Genomic DNA, 19,508 nt, shown 5'->3' with positions numbered 1-19,508 from the left:
GTTGCCTGCCAAAGAACTAAACCCACTCCTGGTTTGTATTTCAAAGTCCTCATTTATTTCTGATGTTGAATTTGGACCCACATAGCTGAGCAACAAAGAGAGTAAGAACAATAGGAATCAAGTGGGAAAAAAATCTGGGATCCCTGCCGTGTCCTGTTCCTCTGCCAGCCCCCAAACTTTCTAACCCACAGTTGCATTCCCCATGTTTCCAACCCTTCAGACTGACACGTTTCTCTGTAGCCATGCCAGACCCAGGGTGTTGTCTTGGCCATAAGGATAAGCCTCACCCTGGCCATTCAACCACTCTGGTGCTGCCTCATCAGCCTTGGCACCGTATTAGCAGGTGACAGATCAGTCTTAATTTGCATGACATGAAGATGATGATGCAGTTGCCTTCCTTTCACCAGAAGGATGAGCCTCAGAAGTAAAACCCTCCTGTGCTATTCCCTCCCTCTGGAGGTCCTGGCACGTGCTGCTGTTGTGGTGGGAAGTCTTCATGGGTGCCAAGAGGTAGAGCTGGATTCAGGGAGCCACTCTATGCTGGCTCTGTCCTTCAAGGGGACAGCATCACAGATCACACTGGGACATGTTCACTTCTCAAGGCTCCTGGCAGGATGAGACCTAGCTGAGCAGATGCTTTAGTGGGAGAGGATGAGACTTAGTGAGTTATCCATGATTTTTTTCCAAGTTTCAGAGTAGACTTCCAGGGAGGAGTGCTGGCTGGATGAGAAGCAGTAGGAGCTACAGACTAGCAGCCAGTGGGATCCTGAGACCTTTGGTGCTCCTAACTTCCATCTTCTGTGTGCCCTTACTGTGAGAGGACATTTAAACCCTGCCATAACTATCTGGAGAATGGAAACAGGTTCTAAAAGAGATGCAGCTAGATCAAGTCAAAGGCTTTCTGGGCCAGAGATGGAGGAGATGGTGCTCAGAAGGCTGTGTAAAATGCAGGCTTGGGGTGAGGTCTTCCAACCATCCACACGTCTGGGTTTTGTCTGGCTCCTTTCTTAGGGTAGTTTGAGCAGAGGTGCCAGGGCATGAGCAGGTCCAAAGTGTAAAGGCCTTTTGCCCTGTGATGTAGACATTGAAGGCTCCTGTAGTGTGTGCCTCCATGCTGAGATGTAGTTCTTTGCATGAATGGGGAGGTTGAGGCCAAATCCTTCTGTGAGCCACAGGATGAGTTCTAAATTGCCATGGTAAAAAAAAACCCCAACACAATACCACCACTCACATTTTCAGGCAGCCCTACCCTCCCCTATACTGCAAAGGCATGGAAGCATTTCCTGCCGTGGCCTCCAGCAGCATCTGCCCACATCAGTCGGGCTGTGGGGATCGTTGCTGCCCAGGTCCCTCCTCCCTGCTACGAACGGGAAGCACTCAGCTGAGCGGTTGTGCAGCGGTTGCCATGGAAGTGCCTGTGAATGATGGAGATGTCCTCTTAGTAATCTTTCCCTTAATTTCATTTATGGAGGAAGAAGAAACTTTCCCACATTCATTTCTGCAGGAAGGCAGAGTTGTTGGCTGTTACCAGCTGCAGAGCTGGTGAACCCAGGGTCAGGTCTTGCACCCTCTTCTTCTAAGAGGGGGAACCTCAACCAGCCCTCTCACATAGGAGGTCATGGCCCCCACAGAAGAGGGGATGTGACCTGCTGCTCTCTGCTGTTGCTGTTCAAAGCTGTCCTAGGGCCAACCTTCCTCTGGCAGTCCAAAGCTGTCTGGGTGGGCTGGGCAGGGCTGTGAATGCTGAAGGTGACCAAACCTGCAGTTATTTAGGGGTGCAGCTCTTCCCCGTAAGTAAAATCTTCCCATTTTTATGGGTCCAAGTTAAAATCTCTGCTAAGAAAGCTTGTGAAGAGCAGAAAAGGTGGAGGCTTCAGCTGTGGAAGTATTGGCCTGTGCCCATTTGAGTAGGTGGGTGGCTTTGCAAACAACTTTGCCCCTCCTGGTGATCAAAATTCATGTCTTGAACTTCTTCAGCATGTGCAAAGACCAAAGCGGGTGGGAGATGGTGTCCTGCCTACGCTTGAATGTAAAAGCTGACTGCTAGCAGCAAGGAATGCAGTACAAGGGGAGCGGGATGATCCAGATTGTCCCTGCTTTGCTCTCCCACTGCCCAGGAGTGCTGCCATTCCCAGCTCAGCAGTGGAATTTGCCAGGGGTGGCAGCTGGTGGGTAGCCGCACATGACTCCGTGTGCTGGAGGCAGTGGGCATTGCCTCGGGGGGCTTGCATGGAGACACCAAAGGCATCACGCTGGGTGTGGGGAGCTGGAGTAGCCTGGGGTAATTAAGTTGTACTGTACATAGCCCTCATTAGACAAGTCCCTTCAGGAGAGAGAGTAGAGTAATAATGACACTTATGATGGGTTCAGAGGTTTGACGTCGCCCTTCAAGGTCTTCCTCATTTTCTCGCCCGTGAAGCTTAGCCATGCCGGGCAGTTCAGCAAGAGGACCACGCTGGTCTGAGGCTGGGCTTCTGGGCTCCTCCCTGGAGGAACCTGCTCCTAACGACGCACGAAAAGCCCCTTCCCTCAGGCGAGCACCAGCCACGGGCACCCCGCGCTCACGGCAGCGGTGCCTACACCTCCGTGCTGATAGCGCGTGGGTTCGGGAAGCTGTCGCGGAGGAGGCTGTGGCGGCTCAGCGGGTAGCTCTGCAGGGCGGCCATGCTGATGGGCGGCCCCATCTCCTTGCAGCAGGCCGGGGTGTAGGTGACCCTCTCGCCCCCGTTGCGCACCATGTCGGCAGTCCGGATGTAAAACGGGGAGCCGTAGGGCGAGCAGGTCGGGCAGTAGCTGTGGGCCCCGTGCTGGTTGAGCTCGCTGTGGGGTGATGTGGGGCTGCCCTGCCCGTCCGCCATGCGTGAGTTGCAGGCGTTGCACATGCCGAGGTGTGAGTGCACCACGGGGAGGTTGGGCTCTTCCTCTTCCTCCTCCTCCTCCTCCTCTTCCTCATCGGAGTCATCTTTCTTGCAGCAGTAGTACTGTGTGGAAGGGAAGGGGTTGTATTAAGGGAAGTGGAGCATGGCTGGTGGGCAGATTCAGCTTCAAAGCCAGCCCTGCCACATCCATGCTCCCCTTATCCCCCACCCAGGGAAACCCTCTTGCTGCTCTGCTCTGTTGGGTCGAGCAAAAGCTGAAAAAAGCCTGAATCTGAGCCTGCTGCAGGAGGAACTCATCCTCCCCGGGCCCAGTGAGGTTTGCAAGGGGAAGATACTTTACTGTGCCGGTTGGAAACTCCTCCAAGTAACTGCTGTGCTTTTCATTACAGGGGCACTGCTGCATGGCACAGACTTCACATTAACTTTTAAAGAGCAGGAGGCTGTAGCTAGCTGTTGTTGAAAGCCTTCTCAATTTATAAGGAGAAAAAACACCTAAAAATCTCCATCTGGTATTGCAAACCCAGCCAAGCCTACACCTAAATTAGCAAGTGCTGCAGAGCTTCAAAAGCCTTGGGGGAGTCCCTCCGTGCTGGGAGGAGGAAAGGACAAACCTCTGCAGCAGCTGGGAGAGAAAGGGGTTTCAGCTTCCTGCCTATCGCAGGCAAGAAGCTCTGCTTTGAGACCTCTCTTGTGGCAACAGCTCAGGCCAAGGATCAGTGACGCTGCTGGGGTTCGTGTCATGGTGGGGTACGGCCACGACTCTCACCTGTAGCCTACAGTAGCAGAGCACAGCAATGATGCACAGTAGGATCACCGTAGCTAGGATTCCCCCGGTGATAACAACAGTTCCCGCTGTCATCCGACCGATTCTCCATCAAACTCTGCAAGGCAGCCCGGCAGGGACACACATCACACACACCACCCTGGCACGTGAACCTTGCCTACCGCGGCTTCAGCAGTGCACCACAGACGTGGTGCCCATTGGGCGTCCCAAACATCTCATCCCTGTTCCCCTGGCCCCAGCCAGAAAGCTACCGCCCAGTATCAATCTCCCCTTAGGGAGAGGATGGTTCAGATACAGAATCACGTCTCCTCGTGGCCATCACTCCCTCTGGCTTGGGAAACACCCCATGGTCTGCCCACAGGTCTACCTTTCCTCTCTGCTGAGCTGCAAGGGCTGACTTCCACTCTACTGGCAGAAGACACAGCTTCTGCCTCAAAATGCATTCATCAGGAAAAGCCAAAGGAGAGACTTTGAACTCCATGACTCTGGCGGTCTGAGCCCAAATAACACACCCTGGATGCCTCCTGGGCACCAACATGACCAGTAGCATGAGCCAAGTACACACACACCCCCCACCCCCCACCCCCCGCCTATCCCTGTGCTACAGGACCTGAGGACTACTTACGTTCAGTGACGGAGGCGTTGGACCTGGAAGGGGCAGAGAGAGAGAGGTTAGCCGTGGCCTGGCAGTGCTCCTGCAGGATTCCCCACTTCCCGAGAATTCACCTCGGTTTGGGACCTGTGGGAAGCACTGCTCCGTATCCTGCATCCTACAGGTATGTGGCTTAGCATATGCCTGCACCCTCAGGAGCCTCCGTGGTTCAAAAGGCATTTTGCAGGTGACACGATGGTGACACTGGTGATGGTGATTACTTTAATCTGGAGCAGGGAAAGGAAGCATTTCCCAAGCTGGGAGAAATAACCGGCAGGACAAAGCGGTGCTATCAGCAGCTCATGAATCACAAAGGCCTGGCTTAGTCAGCACTTGGCCTTTTCCTCTTTAAAATTAATTATGGAGGAGGCAGATGCATCATCTTGCAAGTGGACAAGGTTTTATGAGCTGCTGGGAAAAAGGGTCTGCTCTCCAACCCGTCCAGAGCAGACAAACCCCAGTGTCCCTCCCACCACCATCCCACAGGCACCTACCCAAAAAAGGAGAGGCAGGGTGTTGTGGTCACGCTGGGCCAGGGGTGGCCTGCTGGGACAGGCAGCACTGCATGGCCACGGGGACACGCTGGTGGCCCTGGGAGAGAGGACAAAGAGAAAAAGGCACCACCATCAGCTCATCCCTCCTGCCCAAGAGGGCTGTCCGGCGTCCTCATCTCCACTGGTGCCACCTCTGAACCCACGGCAGGGATGAACAAACAGAGCTCTGTGGCAGCCTGGCAGGAAAGGTGGGTGAACCCAAACAGGCAGGAAAGAACAATCCCATACCCCAGACCTGCAATTTCAGCACAACCAAGAGACCTGCACCCAAAAGAAAAAGTGGGTGCCCCCATCTCCCCCACCCTACGATCGTGCCTGGCACAACCGCATTTCATTACTGGCCCCTGCATCCCTTTGTGCCTGGTCCAGAGCAATGCTAATTGATAGGACCCAAGTGCCAGCTGGTTGCAGCCGAGGAGATCTAATTACCTGCTTGCCACGTGGCCCTAATTGACGCAAGGAGGTGGCAGCTTCCAGATGAGACCTGCCCAACTCTGCTCCAGCCCCTTGCTGCTGCATGTGCACCATGGGCGACCTTCCCTGCCCCAAAACCTACCCCCACCTCCTCACTCCACTGTGGTGATTTGCAGGATCTGGCCCACTGCAAATTGATTTTCAGCTCTTGGAAAGTTCCTGTACAGAGCCAAGAGGCAGGCGTGCATCGAATTTCCTCCTCCAGTCGCTCTCCCGCGCGAAACAAAGGGAACAAAAAAGCCCCAGGAAATCAATAGGCTCATAGCTAACATCTCCATCCATCAGGGAACCCGACGCAGAGCTATTAATAGACCCCAACACACTCTGCTCCTCTACTCCCTTACCAAACTGCACCTTGATACACAACAGGAATGCTGCTGGTGATGGGGGGGCACTGGAAGCCTCTGATGGAGTTTTCACCTCCCTAGGTGCCATCCCTAACAGGGAAAAGCTAAGGGCGGGTGGCTGGAAAAAGCACACGTTGACCTTTGATGACCCCCGGCAGGGATGCGGCGCGAGCTGGGTGGTGATGGATGATGCAGGCAGCCATCCGCATCCAGAAAACTTCATTTCATGGGAGCTGTGATTTGATTTGGAGCTTGGAGAGCTGCATCCAATTAGCCTGAGGTTTGGAGCAGGCAAGCAGCTTCAGAGAGTGGCCCTGAGTAGGAAAGGAGCAGCCTTTTGGTCACCTCCTAGTCCAGACAGCATTGCCTATAGGACAGCTGGGTTGCCACCTATCCCATTTCCACCATTCCCATTTCTGAGGCTGCTGAGCTCAGTGTTTCACTGGCCCTGCTCAGGAGCCAGGCTCCTGCTTGTTCAAACACTGAACATTTAAAAGGAAAGAAAGGTAAAAAATGTAAAGCAAATCAGAAAGCTGCCTTTCCTCATCCCCTCAGAGGTGATGCTTGCAGAGAAGCAAGGGCTTCCTCCCTCTCAGATCTTGCTCTCTTGCAGCCTAGCAGTTCGTTTCCTACCCAGTTTGTGCCTGCAAACCAGCCTCCTCTAACCCACAGCTCTCTTCTGCAGGGGGTGAAACACTTCCCATGGAAGGAGCAAGAGTCCCAGTCTCAGAAGCAATTGGGAATTAGAGTGTAAATATGCCCAGAAAGAGGCAGGACCACTACAACAGCCTTTGCCAGCCCTTGCAAAGACTGCACAGCAGCCCCAGCAGCCACATCCCTGCTCCCAGTTTCCACCATTTCCACTCGCTCCTGACAAGGACATCCCAACCTGCTGGAGAAGGGACATTAGGGGCTCAGCTTCCTGCCGGCTTAGGCACGGCACAGCTGCACCACCCCATGCCAACAAAACAGCACACTTCTTTTGGAGGCAATCCCCTGAGCTGAGCTGAGCACTGTGACAGGACTCGGGGGGCATCGCAGGGGGATGCCCACCTTGCAAGGCCAGGGGCACAGCCCCATTTCTGCTTCTGGTTTTAAAAGAGAGTTGAGAGTTGTTTTAGTATTGAAATATCCCACAATGGGCAGACACCTTGGTGCTGGTCCTAGGTGGCTCAGGAGAGAGATCTAGGACTCAAAAGTAGCCCTGGAGACCCATCATAGAATCAACCAGATTGGAAGAGGCCTCCAAGATCACCCAGCCCAACCCAGCACCCAGCCCTGGCCAAGCAACCAGACCATGGCACTAAGTGCCTCAGCCAGGCTTGGCTTCAACACCTCCAGGGACAGTGACTCCACCACCTCCCTGGGCAGCCCATTCCAATGCCAATCACTCTCTCTGCCAGCAACTTCCTCCTAACATCCAGCCTAGACCTCCCCTGCCACAGCTTGAGGCTGTGTCCCCTTGTTCTGTTGCTGGGTGCCTGGCAGCAGAGCCCAACCCCACCTGGCTACAGCCTCCCTTCAGGTAGCTGCAGACAGCAATGAGCTCTGCCCTGAGCCTCCTCTGCTGCAGGCTGCACACCCCCAGCTCCCTCAGCCTCTTCTCACAGGGCTGTGCTCCAGGCCCCTCACCAGCTTCACTGCCCTCCTCTGGACACATCCCATATCAGGGTCAATCTGTCCAAGCCACAAGCTGCCAGCTTTGCCAGGAGCTTGTTGTGGCAGAAGGTGTCAAAGGCTTTCCTGAAGTCCAGGACACAAATTACCAGTGAATAGCATCAAGATTTACACCAACAGGGCTGCACTACTCTCTCTGCCCTGGAAGAGGTTGGAGACACCAGGCAGTGGTGTCACATTGCCCCTGCTGGGGGCAGAAGCTGGTGGAGGGAGGGTCCCTGGGCGGCTGGAACAGCTCTGGGCAGGAGTGCAAAACCGCTTGCTGCAGAGATACATTTTCCTTAATTGATGTTGCCTCGCAGCGCAAAGTTACAGCCTGAGAAGTGGCTCTGGGAGCCAGCAGCGTGGCAGGCTGCTATATTTATTCCCCTCCAATGACGTCCATCGCAGAGCTGCACGGTGTGCAAGTCGATGGGAGCCTGCTGCCAGCTGCCAGCACTCAGCCCAGCTGCGAAACTCCTGTCCTTCCTCAGCCGGCGTGTCCCACCAGCCCTGAGCTCACCTCCCGCACCCAAGGAGGGTCAAACACTAACACAGGCGCTCAGGAGAAGATGTTGGGCCCGAGCAGAGCACAGCTACCTGCCACGAGCACCATGCCCAGCCTCAGCCACGAGTCCTGCCCCAGCCCCGGCTCTGCTCTCCTGGCTTTGCACTGCAGCTCACGGGCTAATTCAATGAGATGTCTGTCTGGTAAATTAGCCTGGCCACTGTCTTACCAGAATCATCTCCCAGAGCTTAATTGGTAAAGAACAGCATCAGGGGCTGCCTTTTCAAAACAGAGGATGGCAGCAAACAGCATGGCAGCTGCTGGGTGATCCTGGCCTGCCCCACACAGCTCATCCCAGTGGGGTTCATGTGGATTCATCAGTTTTTGCACACCTGAGTGAGGTGGGGAAGACACAAGCAGAGCCAACCTCCCAGCCATGGGGCAGGGTGGGTGCACAGGGAGAGCTGAGAGCCTGTAAGCTCACTGCATGTTGGATGTTCAGTGCTGCAAAGTGCAAGCAGGTGAGCCAGCCTGTGAGAGGCAGAAGCAAGGAGACCTCAGACATTAGGAGGAAGTTATTCGTGATGAGGGTAGTGAAATACTGCAACAGGTTGCCCAGAGAGGCGGCAGAGGCCACATCACTGGAGACATTCAAAGTCAAACCTGATGGGGCCCTGAGTAACCTGATTTAAAGATGTCCCTGTTCACTGCAGGGGGATTGGACAAGACAACTTTTGAATGTCCCTTCCAACCTGATGCATTCTGTGATTCTATGGGAATGACCTGAGCCCGAGCCAAGGTTCATCTAGAGAATGATGGCAGCATGGGCACAGGAGGCTGCACTCAGCCACCAGCGGTCCCCCTTCAGCCCAGCACTCACCTTTGGGCTGCTTGCCCAGGTCTCAAACCACTGGGTCAATTTGAAGCCTTTAAACTTTTAATTAATGGATCTATGGGAGTCAGCAGAGAGTTGAATCTGCTGCCAGCCCTCGTGTTTGGAGAGGTCATGGGGATCTGCTTTGATTTATCCTTGCACATAAGCACATCTAAACCCCGTTGCTTGTCGAGGTCCAGGGTGGGGCCAGCCTCTTCTGGCTTTTGATAGGCTGTTAGTAATTGAGGAAGAAGCATCTTCAAGGCATAAAAATTGCCCATGGCACTGTGACCAGAGCAGCTCAGCTCCATCCTGCAGCAATAACAGCCCCAAGAGTGGTGCTGGCTTCTGTGCCAGCTACTGTCATTAAACCACAGCCCTCTGCACCACATCCGAGCACCTTCTCAATGCTTCCAGGGATGGTGACCTCCCTGGGCAGCCCTGGCTAGCCTGCAGACAGAAATCACAGCAGCAGCTGGGAGAACTTTGATTTCAGCGTGCTGCAGAGAGCACAGAAAAAGGCTTTTCCCAGCAGAAAGAGAGCTTTCCTACCTGACCTTCTTCATGCTGTGACCTCTCTGGTGCCTTGAACAGCACAGGGTTTGGCCCAGCAGTTCTGCAAAGACAACTGAAGCCAATAGTTCCTGACCACTGCAAGGACAGCCAGGTCACAGGGGTGACACTGTCACCCAGCTGAGGCTCCAGAGATTTGCAGTCAGTCATCAGAACTGAAAATCCCATGGCCTGCCGCAAGACTGCTCTTGGGTTTCCTCCTGTGCCAGCTCCCTGGGGCCTCCTGCCACCTCCTCCCAGCCCTGCTCTGCCCCAGCTGAGAGAAGGGAAAAGGAAATACCAACAAGGTCTTGAAAACAGCTCATTTCTTGCAAAAGCTTTGTGGAGAAGGGAAGATGTTAACTGCAATCAACACGAATCAAATCACATCAGGAGTGGAAGCCACCAGCCAGACTCTATCTCTTGAGTGGGCACAAACTGCTGCCCTCCTGCTGCCAACGCCAAACTCCCAACCCATCAAGCCTAGGGATCCTCTCTCCTGGTCATAAAATTCTTCTAAAAGAAAAAAATCTTCTTGTTAACTCAGATTGGCTCCTTCCCACCCCAGGGCTCATTCGAACACATGGGAGCCCAGAAGACCTTCCCCACTGGCAGCAATCGCCTTTACGAGTGCACAGGACCGAGAATCCCCCTCCAAGCTCCAGCACCATGAGACCAGCCAACACATCAGCATCCCTGTCCCAGGGAGACCTCCCAGCACTTCACACACTTCTGGAGGAAGGGCAGCTTTGCAGCCTGGGGCATCTCAGGCACAGATTACAGCAGTATCTCATTAATTGGGCATCTCCTCTGCCCTTTATCTCCTTCAGAGACTATTCAGACCCTGTCTTGCCTCCCTTCTTGGGTTAACTGTAGCCACGTGCAGGGACAGAGGGTCGTGGAAAGGACCAGCAGCCCATGCTGTGTCCCCCAGGCACACAGGTCAACATGATACTGCAAAGCCCGTGGCATGGCCAGGATTACATTGAGATCTAGGCAATTCCTATACAAACACACCCCTTTGCAGCCCCTTCTCATCACAGTGCAGCTTAAAACCCAAGGGAGGAAAGTGACACCTCCCTCCTTGTCCCCTCAATGTATCTTCTACCTGCTGTGTTTGCTTGGTAGAAGCAAACCCCACGAAGGGGCCCAGCAGCCCCCCAAAGCAGTGATGCGCAGCCCCAGTCACAGGAAAAGCATCAGATGTGGGCAGCCCATGTCCCTGGCTGTGTCCCTACGTGGCTCATCATCTGCTGCTGCATCCAGGGTCCACCCCAGAGCTGCTCCTTGGCAAGGGCTGTGGCCAAGCCCAAGTACACGTGGTCCTGAAATAACCAGTGACAAAAGTGGCACCAAGCTGAGTCACACAGAGAAGGGCTTTTGAGATTATCCTGCATGTTAGATTCCTGTGGGCTGTCCAGAGCCAAGCAAGACCTGGCCAGCATCCCTGCCACAGGCACCACCCCTCCAGCACCAAATCCCCTCTGCGATGGACAGCTGCTGTAGCAGCATCTACTCTGGGAGCAGAGCAAGGCTGTGGAGCACTGGGATGCTGAGCATGTTGTGCAGGTGAGACCAAGCCCGGCCAAAACGCTGGAGCACATTGCTGTGCTGGAGTGCTAAAGGCTTGGCACTGTACCCACAGCCACTGCCAGTGCAGAGAGAGAGCCTGGGCTGGATCCTGGCATCTCGTGGGGATCCCTGGAGGATGGTGCCCATCAAGGGCTTAAGTCTGCTTTGCATGCCATGTTGCTCCTAAATCCCCTGCCACAGTAGTGCCTGTGTGCAGTACAGAGATGGATCTTAATGATCCAGGATGGAGCCAGAGGAGTTATTCTTCACCCTGAGTGCAAAGTGGAAGAGAAAGATCAATCTCGGCAGAGACACTGCATGACACAGTCTGGAGCATCCCAACAGAGCATCCCTGACCAGATCCAACGGAGCACAGCTGTGAGTCTTTGACTAAAGATTTTTCCCCCATTAATCCAGTTTCTGACCAGCATTTTAGTTTTTGAAACAAACCCCAGGACAGCTTCTCCTCCAAGGCACCACCTGCTTATCTTGCTTCTTGCCCTAGACATCGGCATCATCTCACCCTCTCCCCCTCATTTCCATCATCCCCACAAAAACCCTTGTTTCCCAACCCTCTCCCGGATCTATCCTTGCTGCCCTGTCCCAGTTCCTCCAAGCCTGACGTACGAACCACAACTTGTGCAAAGCCTTTCCGTGTGGCAGTGAGCTCTGCTCCCGAAAGCAAAGCCCAGGGGGGAAGCCCTGGCCGAGGCTGGAGCCTTTGTAATGCCATCAGCTGCAGCTCGCCCCGCGGCACGGCACGGCAAGGCACGGCACGGCAAGGCACGGCACGGCACGGCACGGCACGGCAAGGCACGGCACGGCAAGGCACGGCAAGGCACGGCAAGGCACGGCAAGGCACGGCAAGGCACGGCAAGGCACGGCAAGGCACGGCACGGCACGGCAAGACACGGCACGGCAAGGCACGGCACGGCACGGCACGGCAAGGCACGGCACGCTCAGGCAAGGCTACCCAAGTCGCGCCGGGGCGGATCTGTCGTCCCTCGACGTCACCAGTTTATTTATTTTGCTAATATAAACTCCAGGAAAAAAATCTCCTCATCAGCCGTGGCTTTAACTCCTGCACTCCCACAGCCTGGGTAGCGCTCTGAGGCCGGTGGCTGAAACAGCAACCGTGTCCTCGGGCGATGCTGTTCCCGGGGGACAGGAAGGGGACAGACATCCCCTTGTGTCCTGCCGGTATCTGCCTTCCAGCTTGCCTGCAAGACGGCTACCGCGGAGGGACTGAATTGGCAAAGACATCATTAGGGGTCATTGGGCCATTTACCAGTTGTGCACACGAAGGGAGGTGAACCTTGCATCTGCCCAAGAGGGGCCAGCAGCAGCCCTCTTGGCTTGCAAGAGCTCTTTAAAGCTCATTTGCTGCCAGGAAAGCTATGCGGATGTCTGTCAGTGATCACAGGATGTCAGGGGTTGGAAGGGACCCAAGGAGATCATCGAGTCCAACCCTCCTGCCAGAGCAGGACCACACTAACACAGATCACAGAGGAACACATCCAGACAGGCCTTGAAAGTCTCTAGGGAAGGAGGCTCCACAGCCTCTCTGGGGAGCCGGTGCCAGTGCTCTTACCGTAAAGAAGTTCCTCTACACTTTCCCTTCCATCTATTGGCACTTGCCTGACACTCATCTCCCTCCAGCATTGGAGCCATCTTGGACCTCCTTCAGCTGCCTGCCACATCCACACCTGGCTTAAAAAGCGACATGGCCATCAGCCACGAGCATCATTGTTAAACCAGGAGCTGAAAATGCAGGTCCATCACATCTCTGCACAATTCTAGCCAGGTGGGTGTCCTTCAGCATCAGGGAGCAGATAACCCTCAACCCCCCCCCCACAGAATCACAGAACTGTGGGGGTTGGAAAGGTTGTCTGGAGATCATCTTGTCCAATGCCCCAGTTAAAGCAGGTTCACCTAGGACAGGTCATGCAGGAAAGCATCTGGGGCTTTAAAAGTCTCCAGTGAAGAAGACTCCACCACCTCTCTGGGCAGGCTGTTACAGTGCTCTGTCACCCTCAAAGTAAAACCCAAGCCTAGGACTCATTATAACTTAGTGTTACTCCTGCAGCACCTGCAAACCTGAACGAGATCATAGGAAAAGTCCTTTTGCCATGAAGAGAAACATGGAAGGTGCCATGGCGCAGCCCTGGAGTGGAGGGTGAGGGGAAGCACAGCCTCTTCCTCCCCATGACGCAAGACCTGCTGCTCCCTCTGACTGTCAGCATCCCCCCTCCCAGGCATGTTTGCTTGGAGTAGAAACAGAGATTTATTTTAATGACTCATTAAAGCCTAATTGCATTCAGGCAGCAGTACAGGGAGAGGAGCCTCCCACGTGTGGCAGTACTAGAGTCAGGAGGGCTCTCAGAGCCTCCCCGAAAGTACGAAGCAGACAGACTGTCTCTTTTTGGTGGGGCCAGACAGCGGGGCCAGGTGCCGGCTCTGCAGCATCATGGCTTCATGGTCAGGAGACAAAAAACAACCCAGAAAAGGCTCTGTTCTCCTCTTCATTTGCCTCTATCTGCCCGATGTGATGGCTGCTGCTAGCTGCTCATCTCTGAGCTCCAGGGAGATGTGTCCTGCCCTGCAGCTTGCCTGCCCGTCTCCAGAGCCTCAGGCTGGCAGGTATTTCAGGGGGTGGCCATCTCCTAGCCTCAAGCACAGGTGTGCTTTTAACTCCTCCGTGCTTTTAAGGACCCCATAGCAAGAGCCAGGGAGCTCAGCAGGGTGGGATTTATGCCACCACAAATCGCCGTAGCAGGGACCTGAACGTGGCACGGGGAAGGAATGAGCTGTTCCTCCCATCTGGGGAGGAACACCTACCCTGTGTGGGTGAGAACAAAGAAACCACGGTAAAAAACAGCCCACTTGAAGGGAAAGCAGCCTAAAGCCTCCCCTTCTGCAGCCTAGGTACCCCACTGCCACTGACAACAGTCATGAGGAGCTCTGGAGTTTGGAGCTCCTATACCTTCTTCAGTGTCCATCTGGCTCTGCCCATGTAGCTCACCCTTCCCAGTGGGATGCAGACCCAGTGAGAGCCATGGGGATGGGAGCTTACAGCCATCCTGACCCCCCGGGGATGGCCATCACTGGAACAAACACTGGGAAGTCCATCCCTCTCGGCTCACCGGCATGGCCAGAGCAGATCAGTTGTTATTGATCTGCAGCTTTCTCCACCCTGGAACCTGCCCCAGGCAGGCATGGGAAAGCCATGGGCCTGCTTTCCTGCTCTGCTATTGGGATGCTGACAGCATCTGCAGTGATCCCAACCCTGTGCCATGGGAGGACAGCCTGCCTGGGGACAGGCATCCCACAGCTGCAGCTTTGCTCTCCATGCCAACAACTTCTCCCTCTGGGATGGCCCATCCAGAAGGATCCTGGACTGCAACCCGAGGACTGCACAGCCCCATGGCAAGTCAGAGCCATGCAATGCTGTGGGCTGACACATAGGCACAGCACCCAACCCCACCAGGGCAAATCCAAGTGGAGTCACTCTAGGATCAGCAGGCACAGCACCCAACCCCACCAGGGCAAATCCAAGTGGAGTCACTCTAGGATCAGCTCTGGCAGTGACTTTTCCACAACGCCACGGAAAAATGCTTTATGATATCACTCCCAGCCCTTTTACCTATCACATCCCAGCTGGGGCAAGGACATGCAGTGCACCCGAGTGCAGATAGGGCAGCTCTGCAGAGGCAAAGTCCTTCCCGGATTTCAGAGCAGCTATTTTTTTGCTAATTGATATATCAACCCGGTGTGGATACAGACTCATCCATCACCTGAGGTGCTCCACCCCACCCAGCCCACTCTGCCCAGGCAGGCAGGATGGGGGCCAGCTGGGGTGGCCATGCACGTACCATTACGCAGCCCGGCAAGAAGGAAAACCCGCCACCGGCTCTCTTAATGCCTCCTGCAAATGAAGTGTGAAACGTGCTTTCAAGAGAACAAGGGTAACCGAGCCTCCATAAATATTCCATCCTGGTGGGAAAGCAGTGATGGGGAAGGTCAGGCAGGCTGAGATGCTGGGAGGGATGGGGGTCGGTGGGGATGGAGGCTGGAGGGAGAGAAGGGGGAGGCAGGCAGAGCAGGGAACAACAGGAACACCGTGGCCTGACCTTATTTCTGTTTGCTGCTCGCCTGGGGGCTGCTAGGTTTGAAACACGACCACAAAGCCGACCCCAGAAAGAGGAGCAGTCCTTGTTTTGCTGTTCATGCCTGTGGCTAAGGTTGGTGATCCTACTCCAGCTGAGAGTCAAGCTCCTCTGAACGTGCAAACAGCAAACAGGCAGCTGCCTGGGTCGTCTGCCACTGCGTGCACCCAAATTGCTCCCGCACAAAATGGCTGGAGGATATTCAGCACTTCTCCGGGGGGGAGGTTTGCTGAGTGGAAAATCATCTGCACCTGACGTCCACCCTTCGAAGGGTCTTTTCTGGGCTGGAGCACAGCAGGAGCAGGCTGCCTTGCCTAAGCAGGGCTCCAGAGCTGGCTATCCTCAGGCCTGTGGCCAGGCTGAAGTCCAGCCCTTTGGAAAGAGACAGGAGAGGATCTTATATCCCAACAGAGATGGCACTGGAGTGGGACTGGACTCGCTGAATTTAATACCAGGAATATTAGTCTACTGTCACTGCTCCCTCTTGGCTTTTCAACAGGTGAAAAAGTCCTTAGGAAAAACCTGTTCTCCCCTTCCGTAGCAAAGAGCAGGTTGGAGACCATCAGATCCAGCAGGGTGATGTCAAATGGCAACAGCAGCCCCAGTATACCCAGTACCCCAAAACAGCAACACGGATGAGCAAGAGGCAAAGCAGGGAGAGGGAAAAAAACCAATACCTTGTAGTACAAACCTCCATTGGGGTGGAATATTCCACCACACCTCAGATAATCTCTCTGCTAGAGACACAATCGATAGCATGCAAACGAAATCCAGCTGAAAACACTAAACATTTCCACATGCCCTTTTGGAGGGAACAAAATCCTTAGGAGAAAACAAAAGCCAGGCGAAGAGCTCAGGTCTCCTTTAATTACCGCAGCACGGTGAGAGATAAAACAGAAAGCCTTCAGAATAAACAAAAGGATTTGATTTCCTCCACTTCAGCAAGGGCAGCCACCATTTCCGCGGGGAGGTTCGGTAGCCAGGTTGGGGATTTGTCAGGCAGTCGTGTCCTTGCTGAATGGCAAGGCTTGGGGCTGCCACTGAACCAGCAAGAGGCTGAGCCCTAGGCTTGGGACTTTCAAAAGTTCACCCAGCCGTGCAGAAAGAGGCTGTGCTTAGAGACGGGCGAACGCAACCCTACAAACCCAAGAGTTAATGGTGACTTTTAAAAGGCAGAGCTAGAACATGTTAACTCTAAGGAAATAAGTCAGAACCGTGCAGGGAACCACAACCCTGCAGCTTCACCTAGAAGAGGCTGCGGTGCAGGGTCTCAGCTTAGAACCCAGGATGCTGGACGGTCAGCGAGTCCCACCGGTGCATCATAGCCTGTCCTGCCCGCAGCCTCCCTTCCCCACCCAGACTCCCCTTCCTGCTACAGCCCCAAATTCAAGCGAGAGCCTTTCCCTTGTTCCAACCTCTCTGCAAAGCTCTGATGCCCGGGGAAGTGAGGGTGAGGTGGCGAGGGCGGCGGGATGCCCGAGCCGTACCTGTGTGCCTGGGGCGGGCAGCAGCAGAGCCGGGGCCGGCAGCACCGCGGCGGCTGGCGGGGGAGGAGGACCAGAGGAGGAGGGTCACAACAACAACAACAATAACAGCAGCGATAATAACAATAAATAATAATAATAAGAATAGTCACCGGAGCGGAGGAGCGGCGGAGTCGAGGCGGCCGGCGCGGATGGAGGCGGGCGGGGAGGAGTTTGCCCGGGGGCCGGAGATGCCGCCCCCGAGCGCCGCCTCCGCTGCCCCCGGACCCGCACCGCCCCTTAGCCCCCCGCATCATCCCCGCTGCTCCTGGCCCAGCCCCACAAATAGGAGTTTGTCCATTCTGAATCTCTTCCGCAGGGGAGCTAGGCTGGGGGCGTCGGACCACGGTCCCCTCAACCCCTAGGCAGCTGCCCCACGGTGAGGAAAACAGGGGTGCACCCACTCCGTCTTCCCTCCCAGCCTGCACTCCAGTGGCTGGAGCATACACTGACAGCATGCCCGGAGTAGCCCCAGGGCACCCCCAATGCCTGCAGCAGCCCAAACTCACCCCTGCAGTCAGTCCCTCGAGCACCTCCAGCACGTCAGCGTTCCCACTGATGTTGCCACCGCTGCCTCGGCTCCACGCCAAGGGTCTGGGTGCTCCGGCTCCAACTATATCCATGCCACCATTCCCAGGTCATCACACCCTTCTGGCTGCCCGTACAGGCAGAGAACTGGCACGGTGAGAGGGATGAGCCAGGAGTGGGGTGAAGGGTGCAAAACCTATCCACTTTACAAAGAGAATTACCCCCTCCCCATGACTCTGGACAACGGAGCCAACCGCCGGCGTACCTCAGCTTGCCGAGGCAGGGCTGGCTGCCGGCAGGAAGCTCAGCCCATTGCCGCCTGGCCTGGGGCGCATGCAGGCACTGGGGAGGCACAAACACAGGCACAAGGAAAGGTGCTGCTCCGGGAAAGCGTCTCCTGCTGCCGGCAAGCTTTCAAGCTCCAAACCCTAGAGTTTAAGCTGGGTAAGGTGCAGCTTGCAGCTGGCATTGCCTTTGGAAACATAGAGCTGCTCGCCTCTGTAAGCTACGATAAGGATAATCGAATCTCCTGCCTTGCACCACGAGCTGGCCGCTGCGAGCAGGAGGATTACTGAGCAAGGGGAACATGTGCTTGCCTGCTTCCCTCTGGTTTTGGTCTCTAAGGGGCAGGAGACACGCTGCAAGGCAGAGTAGCACAATGCAATTAACACAAGACCTCCACAATTGATGCCTCCTGTGCCTCAGCTTCCCCATTTCCAAGTAGGGGACACCAGCAATGCTTTTCCTCCTTGCAGAGCGAGCTCTAAAGCTGGGGAGAAAACATCACTCACCTTCTCCTCTGTCACCCCAGCTGTCAGTCAGGGCATCCCATCAGCCACAGATTGCTCTCCCCATCAGCCCAGCCACTCGGTGCTGGTGTCAGGAGCCTGACCCGATGATTCCTCTCCAGGATCCAGCAGCAGAGCTGAGCTGGGAGTGGATGAACACGAGTTTGGATGCAGAGGGCTCTGTGCCTTTAGCCAAGGGGCAGGGATGAACTCTGAAATGCAAAGGTGAGATGAGCAGATCCAGTCACAGCACTCACCCTCCGTGCCGCAGGATCTCAGCGCTCGCCAGTGAAGGGCTACGCAGCACACACAGCCCAGGCTGGGGGGGAAGAATCCTCCCTATTCCTCTGCAGAGAAAGAAATGCACACAACCAGCTCTGGCACATCAGAGGGATGGTAAATTGTGAGAAGCATCAAGAGAGGAAAGGGAGCAGGTAGAGTATTTCTGTGGAGGGCGGTGCAAAGGTGCTTTCTCTTGGTTGGGCTTCAGAGCTGCTGGAGGGAGCTGAATTAGAGACATCCAGGCAAGAATGGAGGAGGAGGCCAGAAAAAGTGAGAAAGTCAGTCCCTGGGCTGCTCTGGGCAGGATGTGAGGAGGTGATGACAGCTCAGGTTGCAGGGAGAACCTCTTCTCCCCTTGGAAAGCACTGCTGGGGCCATGTGAGGCATTGGTACAGCTAAACCAGGAAGTGATAGTGTGTTGCTTCCACGGATGGATGTGCAAAAGAGTTTCTTTGGGATTAAGGAGTCACTTGGCTAACACTGGCCTGAGACTGCCCAGATGCAGTTGGTGCTCCTCCTCCACCTCCGTGGCTCTGGTCCAAAGCAGGCCAGTGCTGCAGAAGAGCATGACACAGAACGCGGAACAGCATCGCTCTGGTGAGCAGTTATCAGCGCTTGTGATTTCATCTCACTGCTCCCCCCAAGCCCTGTTTCCTATTGTCATTTCATTACTGCTTAAAGCAGCACATGGGCGACTAATGAGAACACCGAAGGTGGGATTCAAAGAGGCTCTGAGGTGACCTTCTTGTGGCCTTCCAGCATCTGAAAGGGGCCTACAAAAAAGCTGGGGAGGCTCTCAGGGAGTGACAGGACTGGGGGGAATGGAGTAAAGGTGGAGGTGGGGAGAGTCAGCCTGGGCATGAGGAGGAAGTTGTTGAGCATGAGAGTGGTGAGAGGCTGGAATGGGTTGCCCAGGGAGGTGGTTGAGGCCCCATGGCTGGGATTCTGGCCCAGCTGATCTAGGGTAGGGTGTCCCTGCCCAGGGCAGGTGAATTGGAACTGGCTGATCCTTGTGGTCCCTTCCATCCCTGATTCTATGATTCCCTCCATCATAGTGGCTGGGAAAAAAAGCTGGGAAACAGGAGCACCAGATGCTCCGCAGCAGGGAAGAAAATGAAACCCAAAGTTGTTCTTTTCAGCCGACATAGCTTTAAATAACACACATGGATTGAGAAAGCCCAGCTGGTGTGGTTGGGGTTAACACTGCTGCAACGTTCAGCAGCAGTTGGGTCTAAAATTCTTTTAAAGATCTTGTTGCAGCTTCTCTTTGGAACAAGAGAAACACAAAGCACCTGCAAAGCATCCCTGCCTTGCTGCCGTTTTGGCACCCAGCTCACTCAGGCCCCGGGTGCACCAGTACCCTGAGAAT

General features: G+C 55.0%; 1 protein-coding gene and 1 long non-coding RNA gene across 2 annotated transcripts; one reads left to right on the top strand and one right to left on the bottom strand.

Annotated features, from left to right (window-relative positions):
* Positions 1-32: 32 nt before the first annotated feature.
* Positions 33-18,192, bottom strand: LOC135177739 (protein FAM163A-like). Its single transcript, XM_064148156.1, has 6 exons — positions 18,115-18,192; positions 17,861-17,994; positions 4,810-4,906; positions 4,289-4,311; positions 3,646-3,760; positions 33-2,981 (listed from the first exon to the last, which is right to left on the bottom strand). Exons 5-6 carry the CDS (start codon positions 3,736-3,738, stop codon positions 2,577-2,579), a joined length of 498 nt encoding a protein of 165 aa, XP_064004226.1. The 5' UTR covers positions 3,739-3,760; positions 4,289-4,311; positions 4,810-4,906; positions 17,861-17,994; positions 18,115-18,192; the 3' UTR covers positions 33-2,576.
* On the top strand, positions 14,679-15,976 carry LOC135177740 (uncharacterized). Its single transcript, XR_010303143.1, has 2 exons — positions 14,679-14,817; positions 15,019-15,976. It is a non-coding gene; the product is annotated as an uncharacterized LOC135177740 (long non-coding RNA).
* Positions 18,193-19,508: the final 1,316 nt, after the last annotated feature.

Source organism: Pogoniulus pusillus, chromosome 8 (assembly GCF_015220805.1).
Source record: "Pogoniulus pusillus isolate bPogPus1 chromosome 8, bPogPus1.pri, whole genome shotgun sequence".
NCBI lineage: Eukaryota > Metazoa > Chordata > Aves > Piciformes > Lybiidae > Pogoniulus > Pogoniulus pusillus.
Note: the sequence above shows the minus strand (reverse complement) of the source record. Positions and strands in the feature narration are given on the sequence as shown.